The 25002-nt window shown below is 38.2% G+C and overlaps 1 protein-coding gene across 3 annotated transcripts; it reads left to right on the top strand.

Moving 5' to 3' along the window:
• The first annotated feature begins 794 nt into the window (after positions 1-794).
• Positions 795-20540, top strand: LOC129258826 (GPN-loop GTPase 2-like). Of its 3 annotated transcripts, XR_010293403.1 has the most exons (8): positions 795-894; positions 7850-8269; positions 9207-9363; positions 10789-10949; positions 13773-13903; positions 15634-18854; positions 19037-19223; positions 20403-20540. XR_010293403.1 is itself a non-coding variant. In XM_064098631.1 (6 exons), the coding sequence occupies exons 2-6, from the start codon at positions 7880-7882 to the stop codon at positions 15719-15721; spliced, it is 927 nt and encodes a 308-aa protein (XP_063954701.1). In that variant the 5' UTR covers positions 795-894; positions 7850-7879; the 3' UTR covers positions 15722-19284. The 3 variants fall into 3 exon arrangements, 1 of the variants encoding a protein (XP_063954701.1); XR_010293404.1 differs by lacking the exons at positions 19037-19223; positions 20403-20540 and having other exon boundaries at positions 13773-14081; positions 15266-18059; XM_064098631.1 differs by lacking the exon at positions 20403-20540 and having other exon boundaries at positions 15634-19284.
• The last annotated feature ends 4462 nt before the right edge of the window (positions 20541-25002 follow it).

Raw genomic sequence — 25002 nt, 5'->3', positions numbered from 1 at the left:
CCTGCACTCCCAACTTGAAGAATGCTTTAAATTTTGCGGGACCTTCTTTTGCGTGCCGATCAATATTTATTTATTTTCTTTCAATAAGGATTGATATGGGCAATCTTCATCTTAGTGCAATTCCCTCATAAATTTGTTTAATTATGATTGACCAATTAATTGCACAGCTGAGAAAGGGTATTTTCTGTTTATATACCGTACGTGTGAGTAAAAAAAAATTGACCCCTCACAATTAAATCCCCAATTTAAGAAAAAAATTATTCAACATGACCTGAAAGAGAATGGTATCCCAAATAATTTGGCGCAAATCAAAATTTACATCACTGCCTCCTGTCTCCTATAGACATACCACATAAATATGGTATGATATTATTTGGGGAAAAATAATCCAGCCATAATATGCGTTCATGACATACATATTTTTTTACTTAAATTGGGGATTTGTGAGGTGGCAAGTTTTTTTTATTGTTCAACTCGCACAGGATTACTCTTATTATTAAGGTTCTTCCCGAAAGCTTTGAAGCTGCTGAAAGAGATTATACGGATATTACTCTTCATGCAAGGTTCAAGGTGAGAAATAACAAGGGAAATAACAATTGACAGATAGGCCGATAATAGGTTTTAATTCACTTTAATCCACTATATAGCAATATATTTTAAATAGTGAAGTCTAAAAATGCATTTGAAATGAAATGAAAGTATTCTAGAAAAGTCAGTGATATACAGTATATATGGTATACAAAATTGGTGTTATTTTTTTAAGTACGGTACGCGTACGGTCGTCTAACTAACGCAAAATTGAAATAATAATCTGAGCAGGACGTCAGAAGAGTGAAACTTCAGAATTCGATGGCTTAATTAAATGTAGGCCTAGTTCATTTGCTTTCTCCTCATGTAAGTTGAGAATGTGATAATTTGATCGTGTTTCATTTATTGGTTATTACTAAAAACATAACTGCGTGATAGGGAAGCTGATAATAAGTCTAAATGTTAGAACTTATTCGATCAAGTTGTAAGGTGGAATTGAACAGAGCTCCGCAGCCGGCATGCACTGGCCACTGCAGCCATGGCAGTTGCAGGCCTGGCTCGCCCGCCGTGGACGCCGCGCCGCGGCCGTGGTAAAGCGGTTGCTGCAGAGACATGAACCGGTGTACATTGACATTGTATGGCAGTGAGTCCAAACTTCGCGTGTGTCCATACTTCGCGGACGGTCATTATCTAAAAAACTAGACAATATTCTTAAAATATGACATCAACTTGAAAAGCGACTTAAAATTACCTTTTGGCGTAATTTTCTTTTTTACTTTAGGATGAGTTCAGTAGGCCTATTACTATTAGTATTAGCCTAGTATTCATGAAAATATTGACAAAAGATCGGCAAATTTGTCAGTCACTGTTAAAAAGTGTTGGCGCCCGTTCCGAAGAAATCTTTTATTCTCAACAAGCATCACGATATCATCATTTTGCAAGCAGATATCATCAAAAATGTGAGTTAAATCTGTCAGTCCGCAAGCCCCTGTGTTAATGAGCAAATGAGCAAGATTTATCCAAGTCCTCTCGTGGCTGAATTCATGTCCCTGCAAAATCTCGTGAATTGTGAGACTTTCTTTCTCAAAGAATTTAACCACTTTCTCCTCGAGTAATATTGATTATTTTTGTACCATGGGCAAGAGTAAATGTTACTCTTTTATATTGGTCATTTCTTTTGAATGAAATATTTTGATAAATAAGTGATTTTTTACCTGAAAAGATGCATCAAACATAATTGTTTTCCTCTGTTTTCACTTGCAAATTGTGCAACATTCTGTGTTTTAGGCACCAACATTATTTATATCATCAGAAAGCTCAAACTCTATACTTTCTTACAATGTCACTCTTGATATGTGGCATCTTTTAGATGGGTCAGCAGCCAGCTTTATCCATCAAGATGCAAGACGAGATTTCTGAAATTTCTGAGTAACATAAAATCCAGAGTTCTGATTGGCTGAATACTGTTTTCAAAACAAACAGGCGCGGGTAATTTGAAGAGATTACCACATGGTGAGTGTGACCTTGCAGAGGCCCAGTGTGAGGAACATTGGATTTGCGTGGGTGTGTGGCTCTATGACCAATCAGAGCGCAGTATTCTTGTTTTTGAGCTGCAAAATGTACTTGGCCTATGAAAAGCTCGCTGCTGACCCATCTAAAATACATCTTCTTATTAAAATTATATCATATTAAAGCTTAGATCTTCAGCTTTATCATGATCTAAAAATCATTTGTGCCCAAACAGAAATTAAGTGTGAAAACAACAACTTTTGTTGCATGAAAAAAAATATTTTGTTTTATGTTTTAGATCAAAAGTTTTTCCTATATTACAACATTCTTTTAAAAATCCAAATACATGACCTGAAAGAATGATTCTTCTTCTTTACAAAGATACCAAAAACATGAAATTTGGTCAATATTTAGAGCAGCAATGGCCGAATAAAAAGAGGTGTTTTGGTTCGCACCAAGCTCATTAACTATGCAAAAACCCTCTAGTCATGAATATCTCTTGGATAAAAGAAGCTACTTTTTCAGGGCTTGCGGACTGACTGAAATGTGGTACTGACTGATTCTATAGTATAGCATTTTGTCGTCAATTTGATATAAATATCTCATCTTTTGAGCTCGAGTTTTTGTTTAAATCTCAAAAACTTTGGTCTGCGAAGTTAGGTCACACTTTTTCAGAACGGTTTTCCAGCACAGCGCACATTCGTAGATGGGAATGGAATTTTGAGATCGCGATACCGGCGAAACCCCTTGACCTACTTCACATTTTCGTCAATAATTTTATAATATACGATCTTGCCGTCTATGTGGTAACTATTTTTTTGATTGATTTTGTATAAATTGTTAATATTTTGTAAACAATATTAAGCCTGAAGAATATTTTGAAAAGTACGCGAAGTTTGGACACCCCATCATATTTGTACACGTGCGTGGAGATCGGATAGAGGGTACGATGTCCGGACACCTAACTTAGATCTAAAATATAGGCAGATACGCGCGCATCGTACGCGTCAGAAATTAATTTCACACGCTCAAAACTTTGCAACATCCTTCTAAAGGGAACTTGAATAGAAAGATGATGAAAAATGGTGAAAAACACATTTTCAAAGTCTTAATATTCTAAAAATAATATTAATAAAATATGGTCAAAATAGCGTAGTGATTTTGTTGTTATCTCAACTTTTCCCATAGAAAACACACTTTCGTTAATACGATACCTTTTTCAAGTGACCAAAATATTCACATGCGAAGAGGGGTCCGACTGGAAGCTAATATCGTAAAAAGGAAAAACGATTTCGGCATAATTTTTACATATTTATATTTTGTAGGTAATTGTGTATTTATGGTGAAAGTTTGGTGAATTTTATGAGAATAATGTGTTTGATATGATTGAATTCATGAAAAGTGTTCGGTAATACGATCCACTACCATACTAGTACTAGTACTCGGACAGAAGTAGTCTCGGCTCGGACATGCCGGACTAAGTTTATGCATCTAAAAAATTTGTATTTGTACTGTAGTCCCTGGCTTGGGACTCGGTGATCACTGACTCAGTCTTGGTTTTTTATTTGCTTTGTTATGCTGATTGAAGGATAGAGAAATTGTAAAGTGCCATTCCTTGGGAGGAAGAACTTTCAGCTGTGAGTGATGTCGATCAGCAGTGGTCTCATCCTTATAATCGATTGTGCTAAGGGAGAATTTATTCTTTCTATTGAAACAAGCGGTAGACGTACATGGGGCAAGGGTAGTGATTTTCCAATGGATTATGACACCTTGAAGTTGATGAAGAAAAGGCATAGAGCCTGGGAGAGTTGGACAAAACTGTAGAGAATATACAATCAGAAATAAAGTGTAGGCAGCTAAAAGATATTGTCAGAAAAGATATGAGTCTAACATTGCCATTTGCCAAGGAGGTTAAATCTAATCCTAAGAAAATTCTGGCAGTATGCGAAATTCAAGACAAAAGTGGAATACCACCTCTATTACAAGAATGTACTGGAAATAGGAATTAATTGACAAAATCTGATGTAGAGAAATCAATGCACTGTTGAAACACTTTTCTACTGTATAATACACTCCTGATGGACCTATCCCTTCTGTTCAACGCCATGATGTCCTAATTTGGACACAGTAATTATTACTGAAGAATGTGTATTGAAGAAATTAAGTAAACTAAATGTTTCTATTAAAATCACCAGGTCCAGATGGGTTACATCCACATGTTTTGCTTGAAATGGCACCTGTTCTTGCAAATCTTTGAGTATTATCTACTCGAACTCACTTGCATCAGGCGTAGTCCTAAGTATTTGGAAGAAAGTCAATGTTAGTGCAGTATTCAAGAAGGGAGATCGTAAACTCCCATCAAACTACAGACCTATAAGTCTTACTTGTATAGTATGTAAAATCATGGAGTCTATTCTAAGGTACAAAATATATGAGCATGTGAGAAGCAACAAACAACCTTCTCAGTGTAAACCAATTTGGACTTGTATCTGGTTGATCCACTATGTTGCAGTTGCTCCAAGTTTTAGATGATTGGACAAGAATGTTGGAGGTCGGCGGGACTCGGCGGTGCAGTTGAAGCATACACTTAGACTTCATGAAAGCCTTTGATAAGGTCCCGCACCAGAGTCTTTTAGCCAAAGTAGAGGGATTTGGCATATCCAAACCCATATGTGAGTGGGTCAGATCTTTTCTGGTCGGTAGTAAGCACCGTGTTTGTGTTTATAATGATGGCTTCTCTGATTGGGCTGATTGTTACTAGCGGAATTCTGCAAGGGAGTGTCCTTGAATCCCTGCTTTTTGTCATGGACATCAATGATCTGCCGGATCAGATTTTATCAAGTAATATTGATTTATTTGCAGATGATACGAAGATATAAAACATGTAGAGAATGACAATGATGCCGAGTTATTACAGGCAGACTTAGATTGTCTTGTTTCCTGGTCTGACAAGTGGCTGTTAAAGTTCCATCCAGATAAATGTTGTCTACTTACAATGGGAAAAAAGAGTGATGAATTTAATGGCTACACAATGACACATGGTAATGCCACACATAATCTATCACAAGTTGAAACAAGTAGATTTAGGCGTCATCATTGACACAAAGCTTAGTTTTGACCAATATTTTCAGGCAAAGATCAATAAAGCCAATAGGTTAATGAATTTGATGAGATGAACATATGTTTATTTACACAAGGAGAACTTTTTACTCCTACATGTATAAAAGCTTTGATCAGACCACATTTACATGTAGAGTATGCACATGCCGTATGGAGTCGAAGAAACATATTCATGCATTAGAAAATGTACAGAGAAGGGCCACTAAATTGGTACCTGAGGTAAAAAACTTCCATACAAACAAAGATTGATCCAACTGAAACTCCCTACATTGAAACTTACAAGTTATTTCATAGATATGACCAGGAGGTAGTGCCAGATTTGGGTCAGGTTCATGGGCCTACCAGATGTCAATTGTTTATTCCAAGATCAGTCACTGAGAAACGTAAGAAATCCTTATATGAGAATGAGAAAACCATGGATGAATTAATAGTTAATACACCCAGTGTCTACAGCTTCAAGAACGGACTGGACAAATATTGGAGAAGTGAACTAGTGAAGTTCAAGTTCGATGCTGACCCACCAGCATATGATCCGGCCAATTTAAAGAGAAGAAGGAATTTGGAACTGAATACATAATGACTTCGTTCAGTACATTCCCTAAGTATCCTAAGTAGATGCAAACATTAGGCCTAACTTATGATGTTATGTACTAGATCTAACTGAGAATGAGATATTCAAGTTTAAATCGATTTAGATCTAGGCCTTTCTGTTAGACACTAGATCTAATGAATTGCAAGGCCAAGGCAGCATGTGGAAAATGAAATGAGTTTGTTTAATGTTAGATGATTGTGGGCATTAACGGAAAGACAAGACAGAGTATACGAATGAGGAGACTGATGACATCACATCATGCACTCACTATTTCTATAATATGAAATATTCTAATATTTTTCTCATTCTCCTGTGAAACAGAGTTTTCTTCCTCCCTGAACATGTGGAATTACCATTGTTTTAACATTTTATGGTCCAGTCAAATTGGTCCTTGCTGTCAAATCAGTAAAAATTGAAATATTGTATAATTCGAACAATGAAAAAACAATAATAGTGAGCGACGTCACTGACTCTCAGTTGAATTGTGCACATAACTGTTTTGTAGAGATAAGCGAAACTTTAAAATATCGTAAATTTCTTATTTGACATCAGATTTTGATGAAACTTTCAGCATTATTCTTGACGGGACGTATTATGGTATCACGCTTGGTGTCCGTCCGTCTGTCCATCCGTTAACTTTTCCTAGTAAACGCGATAACTTCAGTTTGACTAAACCTAGGCTCAATTAATTTGGTGAGTATGATACTAGCCTGGATCCCAGGAAGCCTCTTGATATTTTGAGGTCAAAGGTCAAGGTCACAGTGACATGTTTTCATCTTACCCTTCTGCAGTCCTTGTATGCAATAATTTCAGTTTAACTTAACCTAGGCTCATATAATTCGGTGTGTGTGTTACTAGCATGGATACCAGAAAGCCTATTAATTTTGAGGTCTAAGGTCAAGGTCACCATGGAAAAAGGTCAAAGGTCAAGGTCACAGTGACATGCTTTATTTTACCCTTCAGAAGTCCTTGTAAACATGATAACTTTAGTTTAACTTGACCTAGGCTCATATAATTTGGTGTGTATGATACTAGCATGAATCCCAGGAATCCTATCGACTTTGAGGTCAAAAGGTCCAAGGTCATTGTGACATGTTTTCATCTTACCCTTCTGAAGTCCTTGTATACATGATAACTTTAGTTTAACTTGACCTAGGCTCATATAATTTGGTTTGTATTATACTAGCATGGATCCCAGGAATCCTATTGATTTTGAGGTCAAAGGTCAAGTTGCCACCTGTAATTTCTTTGGTTGACCACTAACTCCATTTTCCACATTACAGGTGGGCGTATTATGTGCTCGCCCTAGCGACAATCTACTTCTCTTTTGATTTAAATCAACATTTTTCTGGGCTGTTCTAGACCTTTCAGTACCGTATGAAAGATGAAGAGTATTGGCACAGATTTACTAAGGTGGTTTTGAACCCTGGGCCTGGCTTGGCCTTGGATGATAGATTGATTCAGAGTGTATTATATTTTAAAAAAGAAAGTGTCTAATAAGACCATGAAGACAGCGCCTAATATAATGAATGCTGATTTTGCTACAGCAAGGGTCCTACATTCATGCTTGTCATGACAATGTCGGTCGCATTGCCATTAGCTACCAACGGACATTCTTCCCTGACACATTTAAACTGTGGAATGGGCTGTTCCAAGATGCCATCAGCTGTACCAATTTAGCCCAATTCAAGCAAGTGGTACAGGAAACTCAGCTCTGCTAGATAGGGCCACTTGTTTTTAGCTGCACTTTCCAAGCTGATGAATTTGTTTAAACCTGCACTGTACATATTCAGATGCCTACCATACCTGCCAAAAGTATGATTACACACCAAAGGTGGACATGGAAGAAGAAGAAGAAGTTCATCAATATTTACCAATCATTTTCTTTCATAATTCAGTCTTGTGACCATTAGGTCCATTTTTATAAAGACTTGCAACTGCATGTAGGCCTATCTAACTTTACCATTTTAACGAGGCTCAGTAGCCAATCACATTCAAGGATTCCATGGAAGTTACAATAATGGCAAAGTTAGTGTACATTGTAGTTATAATTCTTAACATACCCCAGAACTTACATCGTCTTGAATCTCTCATTTTCAGATTTGACTTAAATAGAACAAGCATCAAAACATGGCCTTTGCTCAAGTAGTAATCGGACCACCTGGATCTGGTAAGACCACCTACTGCAAGGGAATGAAGGAATTCCTCTCACAAACCGGACGCAAAGTGACCATCGTGAACCTGGACCCGGCCAACGACTTTCTCCCCTACGACGTTGGAGTGGACATCTCTGACCTTGTCACCCTCTCAGATGTCATGGAGAAGCTTCGGCTTGGACCCAATGGAGGCCTGGTCTATTGCATGGAGTATTTGGAGAAGAACCTGGACTGGTTGAAGGGCCAGTTGGATAAGTTTAAGGATCATTACTTTCTCTTTGACTGTCCTGGTCAGGTTGAGCTCTACACACATCACGATTCAGTGAAGAACATGGTCGCCCAGCTCCAGAAGTGGAATTTCAAGGTGAAGTATTCCACAAATTAAAAATGGAATTGAAATAAACAACATTTTAGTGTATCATTTGCTAACGAGCGGTTGGCAACGGGCCGGTGACCGCTCGAAAGCCTTTGATCCCATGAGTTCAATTTTTGACCGATTACGTTGGTGCCCAGACGGTGACCACCCGGGCACTGAGCGTTTTTTAATTTAGGGTGGCAAGTGAAAAGTGAGCAGGTGCCGCCAGAATTTTAACTCCACCTTAAGTCTTGAGTGGCGACCAAGCGATGCCCCCAAAAACCAGTGGTGCCCGGGCGAAATTGGCTATAAAACTCGCTGCTCGTTCCCCAAGCAGTCTAATTTTGGAAGTTGTGACCATAGCCTTATAGATAGTCACTGACAAAGGCCATAAGTTGCTTTGTTTTAATATTGGGTTTGTTTGATTTCATTCTGAACTAAAGACCCAACTTTTCCATCAAACTTGTGAATAATTTGAGATATATTGTTGAACCGGGGCCTTTGAATGTTTTCTTACAGATAAATGGCACTATACAACTGCTGTTTATCATCAATATCATCATCATTCAGGATCTTAAAATAATTTGTTATTTCTTTCAGCTATGTTGTGATCATAATTGCAAACCTTTAGGTCAGACAGGAACCACCTTAGATGTTAAGCTTCTTGGTCGCTTGATGGCTGATATAATGATGACTACTGTCATCATTATGTCAGTGTAAATTATTTATGGACACTTGAGTTAACACTCGAGGATATGGAGGAAAAATAAACCCCATTTCACTTTTAGAGCATGAAATGATATTTATTGATTGAAGGCCCAGGGTTTCCTCTTGAAACATTGCATATACTGACAGCATATAGTGCCCCACAGCTCATATTTTTGCAAGCCTCCACAAAAGTACTCAATCCCCTATTAATGATGTTCAAATCTTCCTTTCTTTACAGTTGGTGTCTGTTCATCTAGTAGATGCCCACTACTGCAGTGATCCAGCCAAGTTCATCAGTGTCCTCCTCACTTCTCTATCCACCATGCTACAAATGGAACTACCTCACGTTAATCTCCTGTCAAAGATTGACCTCGTGGAGCAGTATGGAAGATTACGTAAGTTCTACTGGACCCATTTGATAATAGATACATGTATTAAAGCAGGGTTCCCACAGTCATGGAAAATCATGGAAATATTGTGGTCATGGAAAGTCAGGGAATTTGGAAAATTTGTAAAAGTCATGGAATTGCATTTACCTCTTGGCTATGGCAGCTTTCCAGTTTTTGTGTCTCGCAACTCTCATACTCTGTTATTATACTCTGCTATTATAATTGGTGTTTATGATTTCCCTTTTTCCCAGTTTTGTGACATCCCACATTCTACATAACTCCCGGGACGTCACGGGAAGTCATGGAATTCTGTTTTCAAATTTCTGTGGGAACCCTGTTATAGTAACATTGCCATCTAATGGTAACCAACATGGTGACAAGTGACAATGCTCAACACCCAATCAAAGTCAAATTAAAATCTTCTATCTTGAAAAAATCTATTCTTGGGCTGGGTCAAAGCGTTTAATCGCTGTTAACGACCTATTTTGACAACTGTTTAACCATATAGAGATCTAGGGCCATTGGGGAAAAGAAACCTTCCCAAAAAGTTGCTGAAATTTCACATTTTACATCTTTATATTGGCTATCTATTTTCCATATTTCCTTGAAATACCGGAGAAAATGAAGAATGTTCACCTCTTTAATACTTGACTCTAGAAGATTGTTTATGATGTTACACTCTTATAGTCCCACATGTAGACTATTATGGTGTTGACCGAGTGTAAAACAATAAAAAAAATGATTGAATCGATCAATGATCATTTTCATTTAATGTTGCAACACTATGAAATTCTACATGTGGGACTACAATATTTACCAAGTGTAACATGAAACAATCAGTCAATAAAGATGTGAATATTCTTCATTTTTCTTGATAGTGTCCAGCTAAATCGAAACAATTTCAAGGAAATATAGAAAATAGGTGGTTATTTCATGGATTTTAAGATGCAAAATATGATTTTTTTTGCAACTTTTGGTGAAGGATTTTTTTGTTTTACCTTCGCCGGTTAAATGTAAACGACGTTTATTATTTAGCATTTAAACGTTTTCAAAATAATGACTCAGGCCTAACCTGTTACGAGGTGCACTATTCATTTTGTTTTTGCCTTTGATAAAGGCTACATGTACATGTATATTTCAATTTTGGGGTAAGCATTTTATAGGAGAAAGTAAACATTTGTCATATTATTGGGGTATATAGAAATCCCTTCTTCAAGAAAATGTAAATATCATGAATAAACAAAAAGGGTTAAAAGTTGAAAAACACAGAACCAGAGCAAACATTTGATTTTTGTTACTTACCAAGTTATGTGATTAGAAAATATTCAGTCAGTGAAATAGAATCATAAAAACTGAGAAAGTTCTTCTTATGAAAAGGAAAGAGATGTATTGTAATATACAGAACAATTAATTGTGTAATTTTATTTGTAGCATTCAACCTGGACTACTTCACAGAGGTGTTGGATCTAGGCTACCTACTGTCACATCTAGAAGAAGACCCATTTCTAAAGAAGTTTAAGAAGCTGAACGAGGCCCTGATTGGTCTGGTGGAAGACTACAGTCTTGTTTCTTTTATCCCTCTCAACATTCAAGTAAGTTCTCTGTTGGCCGCAGGCAAGCAAATATTTTTAAAACAAATTTTTGGGGACTACTTTTCATAGCCTACTGCATACGAGGCCTCCATCATCATCAAGCCTAATCGCTCACGATGGCGGTCTCCTGCATTCATTTAAATAATCTTGTTTTGAAAGTATAACACATCTTGTTGATATTTATTTACAATATTTAAAATACGACTATTATTTTGTTATACTGTATGTATTACCTTTGTATATTGTATATATGTATTTTGTAATTCTGATACTGATGTGAATGCAGAAATGAATAAAATAAAATCAAATAAATCTGCGACATTGAAGAAGCTTTAACATTGCAGGGAATGGGGATTTTCCAGGAGTCTTTAAAAAAAAAAATTTCCTGGGCTCTTTATCGCCCCGAGCCCCCATCTAATATTTTTCCCTGGTTGGCTGTTTGTCCTGTTTGTTGTTATGTATTCATTGTTTATACATATTACAGGGTATATTTAGTAGACTCACGACTATTCATTCTGAAGTTAAGAAACATGTTTCTATCTGTATCTATCTAGACTAGAAGGGGCCAGACTTGACTAGCATTCATGCTATTTTCTGGTTCCTATTATCCTTGCTTTTCTATGTAGGCCTATTCATAACTGATTGTCTGTAAACTTGTAAATTGGTATTAACATTGCATTGGATAATCAATAAATTCATTCAGTCATTCATTCAGAGTACAGGGAGTACTTGGCTTGCATGCACACTTCCATTCCACATTAATATGAATAATAATAATAATTATAATAATAATAGGCATTTATATAGCGCCATCTATCTAGAAATATTCTATTCCGAGGCGCGTTGTTATTATCATTATTACCCCGGCTTTAGCTCGAGCTGCCTTTCAGCGCTCATGCATTCAAGGAATTAATCCTGCCGGGTACCCATTCACCTCACCTGGGTCGAGTGCAGCACAATGTGGATAAATTTCTTGCTGAAGGAAATTACGCCATGGCTGGGATTCAAACCCACGACCCTCGTGTTTCAAAGTCAGAAGACTTATCCACTGGGCCACAACGCTCCATGAATGATATACATGTACATGTGGATCTTAATTTGCATGGATATCTACTTCAACCATGGCTTACTGGGTTCCTTATAACAGTGTTGTCAGAATAGCTAATGGTCTTATCGTTGAAAGATAGCCCTAATGGGTGTAGTTGTAGAATCACTGGCGAATCCAGGGAGGGGGGCAAAACCGGCCCATCCCCCTTTTGAGAGGCACAATTATAATTTGTAATGTAGAAATGCAGTTTAAACAGAAGTGTGCCCCCCCCCCCTTTTGAAAGCGAAGACCTATTTTTTTTATTTGCTTGTCAAATTTTTCCTCTGGAAAATGTGCCCCCCCCCCTTTGGAAATCCTGGATCTGCCCCTGGAAGAATACACTGATAGCAAGGGAAATTCTTTAAAATCAAGGTCAGTTGTCATCACATCGTGGTCGACCTAAATCATACATGTATGCTTAAAAGTTATCACAGTGGAGATCACCAACACAGATAAGCACATGTGGGGCAGTGTATTATGAATGCTTGGAAAAAAGATTCTGTATTTGAGTGGAAGACTGTGCTTGCTTTGTCGATTTCTAAACAATGACTACTCCCAAAATCATTTGGCACACATTTTTTTTTATTCATACATGTACATATATATCAACGCATCGGTATTGGATTCTGTTCAACATCATTTTAGATCGTTACCACAACTGGCATTTAAATTACATGGTTCCGGCTGCCCGGCTGTCCCAAAGAATATGTTGCTCTAAGTTACCTTAATCTAGTGTGAATTAGATGTTTGGGTTTTGTAGAATTAATGCCTTGTGGGCTCACATGTACATGTACAGTGGTGCTCAAAAGTTAGTGAACCCCAACAGAAAGGGAACATATTTAATGTGTTCAGGTTCTGGCATATTTTAGGTGTTTAATTGTGAAGTCATGTGAAAATAATATTACATTGAGTAAATTTGTTTCTCTGGGCTTGCCAAACATTTGAAGGCTGTTATCTACGTTCAACATTCAGCGTTAAAGAGTGCATTTTATGGTGGGGTACTGGGGTTCACTAACTTTTGAGCACCTACTGTAGGTGCATGTGGACTGATTGTGCGAAGATGCTAGTCCGAGATACTTACAACTTCAGGCTCTATTTTTTTTTTATTCCGAAGGTTCGTTATTCCGAAGGTTCGTAATTCCTAAGGTTCGTTAGTCCGAAAACGAAATGAGGTTCGTAATTCCGAAGGATCGTTAGTCCAAAAACGAAGTGAGGTTCGTAATTCCGAAGGTTCGTTAATCCGAAAACGAAATGAGGTTCGTAATTCCGAAGGTTCGTTGGTCCGAAAACTAAATGATTAACGAACCTTATTTCGTTTTCAGACTAAAGAACCTTCGGAACAACGAACCTTATTTCGTTTTCGGATTAACGAACCTTCGGAACAACGAACCTTATTTCTTTTTCGGATTAACGAACCTTCGGAACATCGAACCTGATTTCATTTTCGGATTATCGAACCTTCGGAATAACGAACCTTCGGAATAACGCCACAAATGTTCGGATTAACGAACATCGAGGAATAGGCAATTTACGTGTTTCGGAATAAAGAACCTTTGGAATAAAGAACCTTCGGAATTACGAACCTTCGGAATTACGAAGTGTAACCGAAATGTTATTGTGTTGAACCCAGCCAGATCTGCCAATGTTTTTGTATTACTGTAAATAGTCCCTTTCAGGTTTCAGTCTCTTCTTTATTGATATTAACTTTAAAAAATTGTTTCCTCCATCCACTCCAGGACAAGGACAGTGTGTTGACTGCCGTCAAGACGATAGACAAAGCCAATGGCTATGTCTTTGGAGATCTTGAAGAAAGGAATCTAAAGGCCTTGATGTCCTGTGCTGTGGGGGCTGACTTCGAATTCTTCAAGTATCCTTTGCATCAGTCACTCAACTTAAGAGTTCATTTATAATCATACCTTTAGAATCATTTATCAAAATCTTCTATTAATCCTAAAAGTACCGGGGGGTGGGGGTGGGACTGGCTATTTTAATAAAGCTATATTCTTGAAGGTAACTCGTGAGCCATTTTACCTGTCTGTGGTCCAGTGGTTAAAACATGGGACTCATAATCGCAAGGTTGTGAGTTCGAATCCCCACTCTGCCATTGTCTCCACTTTGATAAAAAGGCCCAAGAGTAATATCTGTCGTCTATAAGGTCAGCCATTATGACTGATTAAAGTAGACGTGTAATGTTTCCTAGGTAATTGGTTATATACCAGCTTGGCGTTTACCAGCAAAATGCTGTCCTGCCGAGTTCCTACAGGAGTTGCCATAAACAGAAACGGAAACAAAAACATGTACTTTGTAATTTTTTGAGAGTATATTATGGATTACTTATTGCAGGAACATAAAACATTTATCTAGGTTGGAAAACAGTTTATTCTTGTTTTGGATTGTATTATTCTAACATTTGAATATTTGAAGGAAATAACATTTTAAAAAGACAAATTGATTACCTAACCCTAAGAAGACAGGGGGGGGGCTGATTTAGCCCCCCCCCCTCGACATTTTTCACGATATATCCGCCGCTCGAAATATATTGACTGCGTCGCTTGCAGACTTTATCACTTTCAAGTCTTGCGCAACTTTTGAGACCAAAATTGTAACCCCTGGTTACGCGGTTCTGAAATTACGCAACATTTTGTAAGTGCATGCAGACCAAAAATTACTCAAAAACGTGAATTAATCCAATGCAAATAGTGTTTTTAGCCAAAACTCATAAAATGTATCATTATTTTTCCTTTACTGCTTACAATCAATAAATTTTATCTTGTTTATGGTCAAAATAAAGTCCCCGTCAATTTCCATTGAAAAAACAATAAAAAACAAAAAGTCGAAAAACAGAGAAATACATACATGTAAGAAATTTAATAAACAATAGAATACATAAGAAAATAAATGTGATGTTGAAATTTTTGAAAAATAAATTTGATCAGATGCCTATCTAGAGTATGTGAAACAAAAATTAGCAATTTAGGGGCATTATTTTTTAATTAGAGCAAACTTATTATTTTACGCATAAATTAGCATAATTAATGAGCAATGAAGATTTTTCGCAGAATTTGATATAGTTTTGTAGATAATGCCATGGGTAATTCATAAAATGTATCATTATTTTTCCTTCTTTTTTTTTTCAGCACCCCCCCTCAGTCTTCTTAGGCGTCGAAATAGCCCAGTCTATTTAGGGTTAAAAAATTAACTTAAGAACTGATTTTACTGAGTGGTTCAGCAACTTCTTTGTAATAAGTACACACCTCCAAGTGCTTTCGAGTGCACTTACTAGAGGCCTGCATGTGCATATACATGTATTCACTTGATCAAATATTTTCAAACATTTATGTTAGTCAGATTTTGTTGGAAACAAGCATTAAAGTCTTATTTGAAAGATGGCTGATTTTTCTCCTTTTGTAATTATACCTTCTATTACAACCCCTATTGAATTGATCAAATAACGATGTCTATATTGCGAAAAGAAAACTATTTTTTTTCATTGATTGTCCTGCTGCCCGTATTTTTTTTTTTAGCTGTCTATAAATATCACTGTTCCTTGTATTTTTCACCATACCATGATACTTTTCCTTAACACACTATTTTCAGAACGGCTAGTGTCCAAGAGAAGTACATGCAGAAGAACCCCACTCCCCTGGATGAAGCCTCCGCCACACCTGAAGACATGGACACGTGACCCAGAGATTGACCGTTGAACCCGGTCTAGTCAAGTCTACCATGGTCATTGAAAAGGATCATTGACCGAGATGGGATCTTCACTTGCTTGGGTACCCACCCATAGGCAATAAAGAGAGTGGTGTTGTACTCCGCCTTGTTGACTGTCTTTTGGACATTTTATAATGGAAACGAATGAACCAAGATGAACTACAAGTACCCTACTTGCCCAAGAGACGTACAGTTCATTTCCCATACCTGGAAGTAGGAAAGTAGAAAAATAGGAAAGTTGGCTTTTGTTTAACCATTGAATGGTCTGATTCTCGATGCTAAGATACTTGTCTGATGGTTAGAGGGGTAAATATGATGTCGCATTTCAAGCTAAATGGATAATGAATCGGTATTTCATTTCATTTATTTTATTTACCACAATCAAGTAGAAATACATTTACATCTACAATCAAGATAAATATTGTCAAAATACAAATATCAAAGAATGAAACCTGTTAGAGGTAAAAATATTGAAAGTAAAAAGGATATAGATACAAGATGTGGATGAGATAACGGAAATGATAAATACTTATCTCGGTTACCCGTTCATATAAAGTATTAAGATTGATCGGAAGTAAGGGGGGGGGGGGAGAGTTTCACAAAGAATGAAGTCTAACAAAAATGTATGGTTTTGTGCCATGAACACACAATTACATTGGTCAATAACATGCAGTAGAGCATGTCTCATATTAAGCACAATCTGACCAATGCATTGATGTATTCACATGTAACTTGGAAATTTTCACTTTTAAGCACACTTACATGTAATTCATTGTGAAATGTCCCCATAGTGCATTCTCTAATATGAAGAAAATGATTGCATGAAGAACCGGGGCCCGTTGCAGAAAGAGTTACAGTACAATCAATCGCAACTCCAAAAATCATGCGTTACTTGATTTTCAACCAATCAACAGCATGCATTTGGGACTTGCAATTGATTTTTTGGCCTGCGTTTAAGGGCAACTCTTTCTGCAACGGGCCCTAGAACATTGACGGTCAAGTATTCATTTCAAATACTTGACGGTCAATGTTCAGTTCCAAGTCATTTTTTTCAAGTAAATCAAGAAAATCATATGTATGTCTGTGTATGTTTGATGTGTGAGCAACGATTTCCTATGGTTACTTAAACTCAATTTAACCAAGGACTTGGGTCATTCTGTCATGAACTCAATTAGTTGTTTGTCTCTACAAATCCAAAAAGACTTGGAATTTCAACCTTATTCAGGGGTTCCTAAAGTTTAGTGTATTGTTAAGAGATATTTTTTTGATTTTCTACTTTGGTGGGGAAGTGTTGCAGGTTAGCTTTTATGATTTCCTTGACTAATATTCTTGGGGCATTTTCGACATTATCCCTTCTCCCGATGTATGGTTCTATCAGTAACCAGTGGTGATCAGTAGGATGTCATTCAAACATTATCACCACTTTTAATACATTACAACATGCGATCAGTATATTAGGATATCCCCACTTTTGATCAGCGGCACGTTTTACGGTCCAAAACATTGACAAAGTAATGTTCTCTGCGGATATTTTTATACGCCCGTCCTAGACTGGATGTATTATGGTATCACGTTCGGTGTCTGTCAGTCTGTCCATCCGTTATCTTTTCCTTGTAAACACAATTGATTTTTAGGTCAAAAGGTCAAGTCGCCACCTTTCACTTTTCTTGCTTGACCAATAACTCCATTTTCTGCGTTACAGGCGGGCGTATTATGTGCTCGCCTTAGCGACACTCTTGTTTTTGTTTGCTCTGTTTAACAATATTGAAGCTAATGTGATAGGCTGTTTGATATGTTTGCAGGTCTTCTCCTTTCTTTACATACCAGAACTTGTATTCTGCCTTTCGAGGCCATTTTTTGTAGATTTTTTTGTCCACAATGGAAAATCTCATCGTCAAAGAAAATTCAAATTTCTTCAAGTTTGTGTCAAGTCCATTTCTCTCAAATTTTTCAAGCACTCGAGCTAGATTTTCAGGTGTGTAATAATCACATCATCAAGCATACACTGGGAACTTAGTGTACCCTGGAGGATTTGATCCATGGTTCTTTGCCAAATAGCTGGGGCAGACGTCAATCCGAACACTAAAGCGATTGTATTCGTGCAACCCCCGTATGCGTGTTGATAGCAATTTCTGTGATCTTTCCTAAAGTTCCATCCAATGGTATGCCTGTTTCTGGGGCCCGTCTTACAAAGAGTTACGATTACTCCAATCAATTGTAACTCTATGGAAATCCATCCGTGTCATATTTTTTTCAAAAGGAAATTTGCAAAATATCCTTTGAAAACAAAGGAGAACACACTAAATTGTAAAAAAAATCGATGAATTTATGAATATACATATCTAGAAAAAAAAATGAACAAAATGAACAAATGCATTTCATATGTTAACTTTCCAGGTTTTCCATAGTCGCGATTGATCGGATCAATCCCAACTCTTTGTATGACGGGCCCCAGATCTATTTTGGTGAATTTCTGTCCACCTCCCAGATAAGCAAAAATGTGCTGGGTCCTTGGCAGAGGATGTTGTTCTACCTTGAGCACCGGGTTAATTGTGACCTTGTGGTTACCACATAATCTATCACTTCCATTTGGTTTCATAACAGTCCGAATGTGCAGCTTTTGTTATGTCCTCTGCCTCAAGACGGTCGAGTTCTTTTTCGAATTTTTCTCTCAACGCATACAGTACCTGCCTGTCCGTCAACATTTACCTTTGGGACACCAAGCGGGCTCAATAGCTCTTCTGAAAAGGTTTTCAGCTCGTCAATATTATTTTTTGCCATGACGGACCCGGCTGGTCCTGTGTCTAATTCCATTTGCATGGGTTCACTGTTCTGGGGTAACATATATTGGTGATGACTTGAATACATTAACAATACTTTCTCTGAGATCTCTTCCTCTTCCTCACTTGTTGAATGCAGCTCAACTCTGTCCTGTCTTTCAGAACTTCATCCTTGCACTCTTCCCTTTTTCTGAAGTGTCCAGTCGTCGCAGCGGTATAGTTGATGAATTTTGCCTCCTGTTTCGATTGTGGTGCATTCTCCCACGATGATGGGTCATCTCAGATCTCCCTTCTGTTTAGTAGGAACAATAGGTGCACCGGAGGGTCAAGGTGGCCTCGTGCTTGTCCCTTCTCCACTCTCCTTCCCGTTTTCTCAGGTGTCCCGTCGTCGCCGCAGTGTAATTGATGAACTTTGCCTCTTGTTTTCGACTGTTGTGCATCCTCCCGAAATGCCGGGTCGTCTCCAACCTCCCTTCCGTCTCGTACGAGCAATAAGTACATCTGAGGGTCATGGTGGCCTCGTGCTCCTGCATGTGTTGCTGGTACTTGTATCCTTTGATACTTCTCTTACATATGTGACAATACAGGTATGGCATCTGCAGTGAAGAAAAGAAAACACAGGTAGTTGTCATATGTGCAGGTCAATCGTTAGACCTTATCTTTACATCTATTTGGCATCACCCTTGAGTTGCTGTCAGCTCTTGACCCCCTTGATCACTGGTCCTTCAAAATCTTTAACATAAACACCCGACTTCAATGTCTTTGCCTTTGATCTTGATATTTCCCACTCCTTGCTCGGGTAAGTGAACCTCTCCTGTGGTAGATAACATCAAACCACTAGTATAGGCACATGCAGCGATGTGTTAGGAAGGACCGGAAACTCGAGCACAGTACATATGAAAATCTATAAGAATACAAAAGCATCCCAATCATTGACCAAGGTCTTAAGAAGATGAGGTGCATCAGTTCTGCAAAGAAGTAGATTCAGCTACCTTCATCAAATGGATTTATCGTAAAATGATGATCTGCACAAAGTTCATAATATTTACTGTTTGACAAAGCATCGTCTGAAACAAAGGCCCGCACATGGGATCCTGCTGTGTGCGGGCATCTCCACACCTTCTAATATGATATTATACAATTGATCTGCTGACATGGCAGTACATGGGAAATACCCAAATGGCGACTGGAGCCTGGTAAAGATGCCACGCACCATGACTGCAAGAACATGCGATGTGATAGGTGGCTTTGGCATGGTAGTTGTCCTCGTCGAATTTCTCTTCCTTCTTTTCCTTCCTGTTTTCTCAGGTGTCCCGTCGTCGCCGCAGTGTAATTGATGAACTTTTCCTCTTGTTTTCGACTGTTGTGCATCCTCCTGAAATGCCGGGTCATCTCCGAACCTCCCTTCCGTCTCGTAAGAGCAATAAGTGCACCTGAGGGTCATGGTGGCCTCGTACTTGTCCCTTTTTTCCACTCTCCTTCCCGTTTTCTCAGGTGTCCCGTCGTCGCCGCAGTGTAATTGATGAACTTTGCCTCTTGTTTTCGACAGTTGTGCATCCTCCCGAAATGCAAGGTCATCTCCGACCTCCCTTCCGTCTCGTACGAGCAATTAGTACATCTGAGGGTCATGGTGGCCTCGTGCTCCTGCATGTGTTGCTGGTACTTGTATCCCTTGATACTTCTTTTACATATGTGACAGTACAAATAAGGCATCTGCAGTGAAGAAAAGAAAACACTGGTAGTTTTCCTAAGTGCAGGTTAATCGTTAAACCTTATGAACTAAATCTTTATATCTATTTGGCATCACCCTTTTCCTAGCAGGGTTTCTCCTTCCTAGGTTAGACATCAACCAATTTCTCAATTTTGGACCAGTGTAGGCTTTCCAGCGGTCAATGTGAATCACTTTGGGCTTACACGTTGCTGATTGCTGTACGCGGTACACAACATCTGACAAGCTCTAGTTTGGTGTTCAGATTGCCAAGGCATGTTAAGCTGACAAGGGTGCCTTTTGATGTGTACACCGACCCACTCTTAATTTTCATTTCATAAAAAATAACTGACACATTTTTCTTGAGGGCTGGCTAGGAACTGGAGCCGATGGCTTTACTCACCTTTTCTGGAGTATTTTGAAATTGTAACCAGGGGAGACATTAAATGCATGTGGATTTTTGTGGGGCAATTTGACAAAGCCAGAAGTACAAAGTAAATTGTAGGCTGCTGGGGATTTTGCTGGTAGAGTGATTTTCAGCCTCACCTGGGTGCCGCCGCATCCGTTGGACTCCTTTTGAGGAAGCAGCTTTTTTTCTGTTTTTCAAAAAAGTCTTGCAGGTACCCCCCCCCCCCCCCCCGAAAAATGACATGAAAAGTCAGAATTCTCCCCCACCATTGTTTGGAATGCTTTATGCTGGCTCTTTGTGAGTTCCTATCCATCCTGCAGAGTGAGATTTTTTCAGTTCTTTTTTAGCAGTTGAAAGATGTCTCTTTACATTTGTTCTCTTGTGTTATTAAATGAAATCTCAAATAGTTCCTGTTTTGTCTTTTATATTTTAGGTTTGTGTATTGATTTGTGAGCTACATGTCCTATTTTTTCCCCTTTCTTGTGTGGACAGCAGCTCAATTGCTCCTGTAGGTAGGACACACAGGAAATGTACCTGGTTCATTCAAGGGTGGAAATAAATGGGCCTGGCAGAAATCTCTTTTTCGAGTAGGTCTGCATAGTCCTGATTCCCAGTACATACATGGAGGATGTCGAATGCATCCAGGAAAGGCGAGAATGTGACGGCAATGAAGAGTGATAAATACAGCCATAAGAGATTGTTGTTCAACACATCTTTGCCATAAACTTTCACTCGCCATTTACCGTCTGCCGTTATTGTCGCTATCTTTCGCGAGTGACACTCACTGTTCAGTTCCGCAATTAGCTCTCTGTTGCCTCTTTGTTCCATGCTCATCTCGTGCAACTAGCATATCCTATTATTTTTTTGTAGAAAAGGTATGCTAGGCTGGTCAAAATGGATGGATATGGCCGTAAGAGACCCATTGTTTGACACATCTTTACCGTAAACTTTCACATGCCATTTACCATCAGCCATTATTGTCGAATACACAAGTCACCCTCATGACTTTCCAGTTCCATAGTTGGCAATCTGTCGCTTCTTTTTTCCATGCACATTTAATGCAACTAGCATATCCTTAAAAACTTTGTCTAGAAAAGGTTTGCTGGGCTGGTCAAGATGGATAGATAAGGTCACAAGAGACCATTGTTTGACACATCTTTACCATGAACTTTAACTTGCCATTTACCGTCCGCCATTATTGTCGCTATCTTACACAAGTCACCCGCATGTGTTGATCATCTGAAAAATGGACGTCCATGTTGAAAGTGATTGCTGCGTACTCGTGTTGATGAAGTGACCGTAAAATTGTCTCGGTTGATGAGCCTGGTCCACCGGGCATAGTTCCTGGGATGGGTACATCTGTGAAACTTAAGGTCCTCTATTAGGTATCTAGAAGTAGCAGGAGTGAGAAGAAAGACCGTCTTGTTTGAGAGTCAATGAGAATAAAGCATACTTTAATAATACACATGCAGGAACATAACAGCCAGAATTTACAAAGGTGGTTTTGAAAACCCACGATTGAGTCCATGGTATATGCAGATTTTCTGTATAAATTACGCTTAATTTAGCACGTATCGGGCGCGTGTAAAAAACATGTCCAATGCTGATGCGCGCTTTTGTCACAGTGCGCCAAATTGACCTCTGTTGCAGTGGTTATCCACGCTATTTTATTCATGAGTCCACTGTTTTTATTCATGAGTCCACTCTTCAAACAGTGGACTCATGAATAAAATTGCGTATCTAACCATGGTAACAGGCGTCAATTTGGCGTACTGTGACAACAGCTTTCAGGAAACACCTGCATTGTTACAAATGTACAAGAAAAGTTCACATTATTCTCATCAGAATAACCAGTATCAAAAGCATGCGTCCAAGACACATAAAATACTGCACATACCGGTATTTCGAATGGAATCTCATGCAGACTCACAAACACAGAAAGGCAAGTTCATCTAACCATAAAATCACGAAAAAACTTTGGTTCCTATATTCTGAAATTGATATATGAACCATCCTGAAAGTGATTTTCTGCCAGACCTTCTAATCATGTCACTATTCAAATCTGTATCCAGAAATTGTGTTAAATGTACCAGTAGAATCTGCATAGATCAGTAAATTATGAGGTGTACATGTATAATATGTCCCTGCCCTGGAATGGGGTAATTTGTTTTTTGTAATTTCCATCAAGCCCTTCATATAAAGCAGACAAAATCAAAATCCACTGCAAAATAGAGAAGTACATGTAGCATTTTTCGTTTTTTAAATAAATTTGCATGAATTTATATAATAATGAATTTCAGAATTCTGTGTAGAAGTTTGGAAGCCATCACCAAAAAAAATTCTAAAATTCAATATTGTGGCCAGCGCACACTATGCAACGCGATGTGATTTTCAAAGAAATTGTAATAACATTTGATATGAGCATTCCAACCTATGAAATTTGAACTATCAACGTTCCGAATAGTGGTATGAATACTGAAATCGAATTTCCAGTGTAATTTCAGCCTCCCGGTGGGAATACAAGTAATTTCAATTCAAAATCGCAATGACGTCATCATCGGCTGTGACCTTAAGCCGATTTGGAATTTACTCCAACAACAGGTCTTGCAGCAAAACAGAATTGTTATTTTAGTGTTCCTAGCATTATGTTGAACTTCGAATAAAATAATTCAACTTCTTGGAACTTTCAAATTTAATGCAAATTACGATTCGTTAAAAAATCACGTCGCAGCGCGTTGCATAGTGTGCGCTGGGTTTTAGACTTCATAAAATGTTGAATTATGTGAAATAAATTAAAACATGCATGTACATACTGTTGAAAGAACTCAAGGGTTGATGAGCATGTCTCTGTGTACAGGATATTGAAGCAGTAGAAACTGGCCAACAGCATGATGACAGCAATGTCAAAGGATGTGACGTTAGTTGCTACCACTTGACGATCGATGACAACATAGTAGCGTTTGCTGCTCATAAGGTTATCTCCTTTAATAAAGAAAATATGATAGAAAATTAAAGGAAACACCGAGTGAATATTAGAGACAAATTGGCAGTTATATAGGAGTGGATCATCTACATTCATAAAATGCTGACCAATCCATTGTTTTAGAACTTAGATGTTTATTACATTATTGTGGCATATTCCCTGAGTTACTAAAGTCCCATAGACTTTATTATACAATCCCTACATCTAATTAAATATGTCATCTTTATTTTCAGATGATGTTGTACATGGCTCTTCCTCACTGACATTTTTCTTGTGGGTCTCAAACTCTAGACAGGTATTGCATCCTTCATGTCCTAGTTTTGCAAAGCTAATGTTCATTTTCTTCACAACTTTTCGGTAAACTTCCCTTCCACAAATACTTGGGTTCCTGGTGTTGAGATCCTGGTACATAACCGTTGTAAACAACTCGGATGGGAGACAATGACGTTGAGGTGCATCGTGCATGCTCACGGCGATAGTTGATGGTATTCTTTTGAATCCTGATTTGTCCAAAAAACTTAAGAAATAAAACATTACATCTGCCATTAAACAACTCGGATAGGAGATAATGACGTTGAGATGCATGTTCACGCAACCGCGTAGCCAGGATTTCATTTTGGAGGGGGCGGTAAATGCACGCGAAGCGTGCCAACAATTACAGAGCGCGCGAAGCGCGCTCCCTAGGGGGTGGGTGCAGGGAGGGGGAATTTCCCCCTCCCGCGCGAAGCGCGAAGCTTTTGATGTTTCATAAATTAAAATGAAAAGGAGCCGTCTCTCTTGTCTCTAGTACCTATATCAGCTCCAATTCAGTTGACTATATTGTGATTTTGAACCTTGTTTTCAAAAGTGATTGTGAACGCACAAAAAAGGAATACAATGGAGGAAATTAAAATGATAATAAATCCGCGCGAAGCGCGGAAGCTAAAGCGTGTTATCATTTTTTTTGCCATGAAAAGGGTCCCGAGAAAAGGGTATTCTCAAAGATACATTGAATACTTCCCTTGGAAAGATCAGATTTGATTACTATTTAGCGACAGTGCATATCTTTAACTCGCAAAACAGAGGAGAAGAAGTGTATATGCCGGGAGGAAGATATTCCTCCCCGCGCAGAGCAATGAAACTCTGAAATGTCAAAGGGTGGACGTTTCATCAAATGCAGATATCTCTAATACCCCATCATGCCCATCGACTCTAATTCAATTGATTTGATAAGATTATTGAACTTCATTACAAGGAAAATAGTGCGCAAAAAGTTGAAACTTCTGTGATTTATTGAAATTATATAAAAAAGGATGCCTAATTTCTTTGACTTATCCTGAAGCGCTTCATTTTGAACTATCTCAAGTGTCATTCAAAATTTCAAACTGAGGGC

The sequence above is a fragment of the Lytechinus pictus genome, chromosome 4 (assembly GCF_037042905.1).
Source record: "Lytechinus pictus isolate F3 Inbred chromosome 4, Lp3.0, whole genome shotgun sequence".
NCBI classification, from domain to species: Eukaryota; Metazoa; Echinodermata; class Echinoidea; order Temnopleuroida; family Toxopneustidae; genus Lytechinus; species Lytechinus pictus.
Note: the sequence above shows the minus strand (reverse complement) of the source record. Positions and strands in the feature narration are given on the sequence as shown.

Bases quoted from the DNA above. Each gene is read 5' to 3' on its own strand.
- LOC129258826 (XM_064098631.1), top strand. From the start codon at position 7,880: ATGGCCTTTGCTCAAGTAGTAATCGGACCACCTGGATCTGGTAAGACC. The intron at 10,950-13,772 runs GTAAGTTCTCTG...CATCCACTCCAG, and splicing joins TTATCCCTCTCAACATTCAA to GACAAGGACAGTGTGTTGAC. The intron at 13,904-15,633 runs GTATCCTTTGCA...CACTATTTTCAG, and splicing joins GCTGACTTCGAATTCTTCAA to AACGGCTAGTGTCCAAGAGA.